This window comes from Akebia trifoliata, chromosome 11 (assembly GCF_017979445.1).
Source record: "Akebia trifoliata isolate Shusen 1 chromosome 11, ASM1797944v1, whole genome shotgun sequence".
NCBI classification, from domain to species: Eukaryota; Viridiplantae; Streptophyta; class Magnoliopsida; order Ranunculales; family Lardizabalaceae; genus Akebia; species Akebia trifoliata.
The window spans coordinates 48624532-48631694 of NC_141385.1; the positions used below are offsets into that span (position 1 = coordinate 48624532).

At 33.2% G+C, this 7163-nt stretch overlaps 1 protein-coding gene across 2 annotated transcripts; it reads left to right on the plus strand.

The window, feature by feature from the left end:
• Nucleotides 1–618: 618 nt before the first annotated feature.
• On the plus strand, nucleotides 619–2432 carry LOC147392319 (putative WRKY transcription factor 65). 2 transcript variants are annotated; one of them, XM_086459319.1, is made up of 3 exons: nucleotides 619–952; nucleotides 1072–1218; nucleotides 1498–2432. In XM_086459319.1, exons 1-3 carry the CDS (start codon nucleotides 822–824, stop codon nucleotides 1988–1990), a joined length of 771 nt encoding a protein of 256 aa, XP_086315445.1. In that variant the 5' UTR covers nucleotides 619–821; the 3' UTR covers nucleotides 1991–2432. The 2 variants fall into 2 exon arrangements, with proteins under 2 accessions (XP_086315445.1, XP_086315444.1); XM_086459318.1 differs by having other exon boundaries at nucleotides 623–952; nucleotides 1069–1218; nucleotides 1498–2427.
• Nucleotides 2433–7163: the final 4731 nt, after the last annotated feature.

Sequence of the window (7163 nt, forward strand, 5' to 3'; positions counted from 1 at the left end):
TGACCCATTTTATTAGGTATGTAGTTTGAGTCAATTTGATATGAATTACTTAGATATGTTTAGATTATATATGATCTTATCCGTGGAAAGTAGAGCCTAGACCAAGGAAGGCTCATTTTGAGTTGGAGGGATTAATTTAGATGTATAAGATCCATTTATGAGTTTTAAATACTTCTTGTTATTTATTAAGATGTTGAGATCTTTCTATAATTTTGTGTCTACCAAGTCAAATATGTACTTTTCTCATCATTATCTTTAGTATCCTTTAAAAAGTCTACTTTGCATTCAAAATATTCAAATGAGTTACAACTTACCCCACACCTTGAAATTAGGTAACAATTCATATACGTGAGAACATGAATGAATGTGAAAAAAATATAAGAAAATTATGTAATGAGGGAAGTTTCGTTTTATTTGATCACACATAAAATTATAAAAGCGATGGTGATGAGATCATCAAAAAAATTCAACCCTATGTTTCTCCTTCATTAAAGGAAGAGACCATGTGAAACCAAAGACCCTCTCCTCAATCGAAGAAGGGAGTCGCTTTCATTTCTAATATATTTATTTGAGAAGATATATGATTTAGGTTTTTAGCAATTTGATTGCAAGTTCTCTATAATGTATAAACTATACAATTGCACATCTGTCAACATGACAACACATATTAAAACCTTTCCCATTAACCCATTTTTTCTCCTCCTATATCCACCAACCCCAACTCTCTCTCTCTCTCTCTCATCCTTAAATGTCCAAAAAACTCAAGAACCATCATCAGACAATCAACGGCGCCAACTGATCCATCTCTTCTTTGATTCAACATGAACAGTAGATTCAACAACCCTTTTATCAGAGATCAAGAAGATTCAAGAATTTTGCAGGAAAATTCTCCACCATTTTCAAGCGTTATTAACAAAGGAAAGATGACTCTCACATCGTCTCCTAAGAAAAGGTTAGTCCTTCATTAATGTTTATAAACTTTAAACAATCAAACACAAAAGTTTTTCGTGGGAATTATGTAAGATTTCGATGAGAAAATAAGTTACTGTTTTGTGGATTTTGATCCAGTAGACGCGCTGTACAGAAGAGAGTGGTCTCCATACCAATCGGGGACGTTGATGGATCTAGGGTTAAGGGTGAGGGAGCAGCTCCCCCGTCCGATTCATGGGCTTGGAGAAAGTACGGACAGAAGCCCATCAAAGGATCTCCATATCCCAGGTAACTTATTGGTTCATTTTAGCAGAATACTACAGATTGCACTAACTTGCACATAGTGACCGTTGCTAACAAATCATTAAAGCGATCATCTGTTTCCCGCCACCTTAAACACAAAGGCACAGATCTCATGATCCTGTAATTCCTGTTAACCCTTCGAGCTCCGGTGCATTTTAGCTAGAACATGATCTTGCTAAAATACGCCTAGGCATAAATATTAGACAACGTTATATACATATATCTTATTTATCTGTCGAATCATTATTTTTTAATTATTTGCAGAGGGTATTATCGATGTAGTAGTTCAAAGGGTTGCCCAGCAAGAAAACAAGTTGAGAGAAGTAGAGTGGACCCCACCATGCTCGTGATAACGTACGCTTGTGAGCACAATCACCCTTGGCCGGCTTCCAAAAACCCTAATTTAACCACCACCACCAACGACAACAACAAATTCCGGCCAAAAGAATCAGCGGCTTTTCTGAACCAACGCGAGATCGAACTGGACAACAAATTCAGCGATCTGGGTGACGAGTCTTTGATCAGAACCGATGATTTCGGCTGGTTATCCGACGTGGCATCCACCTCTCCTACAGTACTCGAGAGCCCAATTTGTGAGGGAAGTAGTCATGAAGATGCTGACGTGGCGATGCTGTTCCCAATGGGAGAAGAAGACGAGTCTTTGTTTGCCGATTTGGGTGAGTTACCAGAATCTTCGGTGGTTTTTGAAGAGGGTTTACTGAGTTGGAAGAAGAGGAGCGTCGTAGGTGCAGTTTAAGGGCTGCGACATGGTGTGAAGGCGCATGATAAGATTGTTTCCACTGAGGAATGTTATAATCAACGGTGTGCGTATCGTGCGCTACAAATAGAAGAATTTTCGAAAACTTATTAAATTTTTATTTTTCTAGTTTTATTTCTCTCTCTTCGTCTTGTATTTTGTGTAAATTAAAGAAGGCAGAATAAAATTAAGAATAAAAATGGGTTTATTTATTGGTGGGGATGGGCTCTAGAACCTGTCTTGGTCTCATTGTAGTCATTAGCCGTAGGATTAGTATCATATGTTTCCAACGGCTACCACCGTAGTATTTTTTATTTTTTATATATAATATTATGTTGGAAAATGAGTCTTAGGGCACAGGTTAAAATGCATTAAATACACCTTGTAAATAAGCATTTTGGGGTATTTTTAATAGCCTGCTGTATTATTTGATGGTTAATTAGATAGTAAATTGGAACCAATCTGCTCATGCAATTATTTTGATTGATTTCTATATTTGTAAATTTGATATATAATGTACAAATCAAACGGAAATTATAATTGTAAAATTGATCAATCTATTTGTTTGAATTTTATTATCTCCTTCTATGTCATTTTAATAAAATTGATCAATCTATTTAATTTTTTTTTTTTTTTAAATATTTCTTAATCATTGTATTTTTTTAAGACGCTTAAGCAATGTCAAAGACTCTCTTATTAATTTTAGGAAAATATCAAAGGAAAATAATGTTCGAGCTAGAACATTAAAGTTAATTAGGATTAGGATGGGAAGACATTCTTGTGGATTTTCTAGTACATTTGTACAAGAGCCTCAAATGAATAAGAAAAAAAAAAAATCTTTATTTTTTTTATTTGGTCCATTATTAGAATTATAGCTAAATTTTCTTATTTACTTATTCTAATTTGGACTTTTCCATTCATCTATTTCAACATTTGCATAATGTATTTACACTTTATGAACATGATCATTATCACAAAACATTCAACCTCAGAATATATATGGTTACTCTCATATTTTTATGACGAGGTTTCAGCCTTTTGGACCTGTAAACCTGACTAGCAGAGGCAAGGCAACTAGCCTCTTAGAACACCATATCATGATTTCTCTTATTGTTCTCTTAAAAAACAATTTAATTTGATTGATACACCTCACTCACATAACACTTCATATGAGCTCATTCACTTCGTATATCTAACACTAATTCTAAGTTGGATCGTAACAAAGTTTGTCATCTTTATTTATTATTGAACCTAAATAATATAAGTGATCTTACTGTTTAATGTTTATCTATAAATATTAATTAAAATCCTAAACAATGGCATCATTGACATTTTAAGTCCATTTAAAATAAATTAAAAAAATTTAAAATAGACTAAAAATATCAAATGCTGTTAGAAGCAATTGGCCTTTAACTACTGTATTTTATTAATCTTAGTCTAATCAACTCGTCAAGTTAATAAATGAATGCTGTAATTCTTAATATTAATATATTTCTAATGTTAATATATTAAGTATAAAACCATATTAATTTTTAAATAATCATTATTTTTTCAGAAAAAAATGTTGAATAATGACATTATTAAAATTTTACAATTTATTTTGTTAAATACAAAACAGGTATTATTTTTTTTTATTATTAACAAAGACTAATAAGTAGAGATGCAACTTGGTCTAGTTCAAACCGAGAACCGAGTCAAATTGATAGCTTTAGGGTGGTTTGGTTTAGTTTGAAACGAGTTGCAGTTCGATTCCGAGTTATGAAAATGAAGAACTGGTCAATTTGGTTCGGTTCTCAGGTCAAACTTGTTGTATAGAACTGAACCAAACTGAGAATTGACCCCCTATGCAATAAATGTATATAAATGTATATATATATATATATATATATATATATATATATATATATATATATATATATATATATATATATATATATATATATATATGGAAATGTTCAGCACCCTAAGTTTTACCACACACTTTAACAAACGTTTTTTGTCCTACATGGGTTAGAAGTTTTGGAATGAGCTGATATTTGGTGAGGATGATCTCTATGATTAGAAGATCATCCTCTCCAAAAATCAGCCCATTCCGAAATGTTTAGCCCCATGTTTACACGTTGAAAAATCGTGGACCGTCCATTTTTTGTAAATCAATTTTGATGGGGTTAGAAGTTTTGGAATGAGCTGATTTTTGGTGAGGATGATCTCCTCACCATAGAGATCATCCTCACCAAAAATCAGCTCATTCCGAAACTTCTAACCCATGTAAGACAAAACGCGTTTGTTAAAGTGTGTGGTAAAACTAAGGGTGGCGAACGGGACCCATATATATATATATATATATATATATATATATATATATAATTATTATGAATTATTTTAGGAGTTAGAACATAGATTAGTGATCTTTTATGGATAAACTAATGACTTTTTATGGATAGATTAGTGATTTATTGTATGAAATTTTATGTTTATTATATGTTTGTTTTTTCATTCAAAAATATTACGTACAATTTATAGAATATTGGCAACCCAAAAAACTGAACCAAACCAACTTTAGTTCGGTTTGGGTTGGTTCAATTCTAATGGAATTTGGTTAGGTTCTGGTTCTTATTTAGTGGAACCGACCTATGTGGTTTGATTCCAATTTGACCTCAAACCGAACCAAGTTGCACCCCTACTAATAAGTAATAGGACTCACTACTTTAATCTATGTTTCAAGAGATAATTAAATAATTTTTTATCTAATTGTAAGAGGATATACCCAGAGCCACAAATAAGAGAATGGCCATGAATCTTAACAAAAGGGAAATGGCTGAGATGAATAGAAACACATATTTGCTTGGGATTAACTAATATCAACTTTCTACGGATCTATTATGAATCTCAATCGTTTTATATATATATCGGTAAGCTGGGGTTGTAGGGGTTGCCACTCTTTTCATTTAAGTACTAACGAGAATACGAGGAAATCTGATCTTCTACTACAATTCTCAAAATATCTTGAGGTATAAGCAATACATCCTCAATTACAACAAATTCCCTAGAATGCACGCCAAGTCTTGCTAGATAATCTGCTGCTCTATTTGCTTTCCTCCACCAAAATTCGAAATTAAATCTCGTAACTTTGGAAGGCAAAATTCTTATTTCCTCAATTGTTCGTTGGACACAAAACCTTCCAACCCATTAGAGGTTAGAACTTCCAAAAATAAATTAATCTATAATAACCTAGGGCTATAAGATACAATCAAGTGTCACCTAACCTAAATTAAGAATGGTTACACTTTCTTGACTTGGAAGTGTATAGAACCATAGATGATTTTGATCAAGATACGAGTGAAAAAGCATCTATGGTTCCTAAATACTTCCACGTTGATCAAGTCTCAGAAAGTCATTTTTGGGATCATAATTATAGAGAGTTTATCCTCACTTGATTGCTATTTTTTCAAATAAAAACAAATTACCTAAATATTCTAAAAATTATTGATAACTAAAAAGTTTCTATTGGTTGCATGTAAAAAGACAAATATTCGGAGAAAAATAGAAAAAGCAAAGCCAACAACACTGCAATACTTGAACCAAGTTGAATCAGATGCCCAAATTTCATAATAAAATTCTTCACAGTCGTTGCACCGCGATAAGGATGTGGTGTGCCACGGTGGTCCCAGGGGGGACATTCTTGAGATTTGTGCTAGAACTTTTCGGCCGCTTTGCCTTTATATTGATGGAGCTGTCTCATAATAACTAGAACGAATATGATTCGAAAATTCGAAAGAAAACTCTATAAATTGAGGGGTTGTCTTAAAGGAAGGAGTCCCTCTCCCTTCTTCTTAATTTTAGTCTTTTATTTTCTATTTTATCTTGTGAGAAAAAGAGCCCTTGTAGAGTGAGAGTTGAAGAACTCTCTCTTCCCCCTTTCTTCTTGTAACCTAAGTATAGTTCATGTTTATAAGGTTGTGTAATTGAAGGGATTCAAGCTGATTTTTGGAATCAAAGAGCAACAAGGAACCTCAATCTCTTCTCGACTTTGCTATCTATAATTTATCTTATTGCAATTTGTTTCTCGTGATGATCGACTAGACTCTTCATAGTTAATGAGCCAGAACGAGTTTATCTTAATTATGTCTGATCGGTTTTAGTACCTTTGCTATATTATGCTTTTGTGAAAGCATTTAAGAGTGATATTATCGGATGACATAATTAATGTTGTAAGTCTGATGATTCATGCTTAGATGAGATCAAGCTTAGTCATACTTACTTATGAACATTGAATAAAAATCCGATAACCTCATCTTATTGAAGGATTCACATACATTTGATTCACTTTAAGAAATTATAGATTTACTTCCCACTCCATGAGTAATGGCTTTGCTGTGTGGATTGAGATAAATATAGAACCATCAAGATATTGAGATAACTTGTAAGGGTGGATTTGACCCCCTCTAATCTTTACACTGCATTTCATTTCTTATTTTAATTTCACTTTTTCTTAGTTGTAATTTCTCCTAAAACTGTTTTAATTTGGCTACTTAAATCTAAGTCAGCCTTGAGTTGAAAGAAGTATCGAATTGTTCGTTGTCCCTGTGGATCGACCTTTGCTTAACAAAGTTTAGTATTTTATTCATTATTTTATTGATAATATACACCGAACACACGACAAGAAAGTGCGATATGAGATACAATCTTGAGGTCACTCTAGCATGACTCTTATAAATAAAGTTGTCAATGTGTGTACCCAAAAACCGATTATTAGATTTTGGGTTCAACATTATAGAACCAATAATTTTTTGTCCGATTTTGGGCACGTCCACCTTAGGGATATGATAAGATCTCGATCTTTGTTAGGTACCTAACTAATAAAGAGATATCTTGAAGTAAATATATACTTTAACTAATTTTAAAATATAAACAGAATAACCCCGAAGGTTTGGCTCAATGGCAATTTCGGACCGATAAGTGGTTAATGCTCATACGTCGTGAATTCGATACCTAGTATGGGCATTAATTCCTTAGGGCCCACCTGTGAGGGCGTACCCTCACTTACCACTTATGTGTGATGTTCAGGCGTTGCATGTGCCCCGGGTCTAGTACTTGGACAAGACCATGGTCTATGGACTAGGCCCGGTCTGTTATCTATAGGGATACCTAGTTATCCAAAAAAATATATATA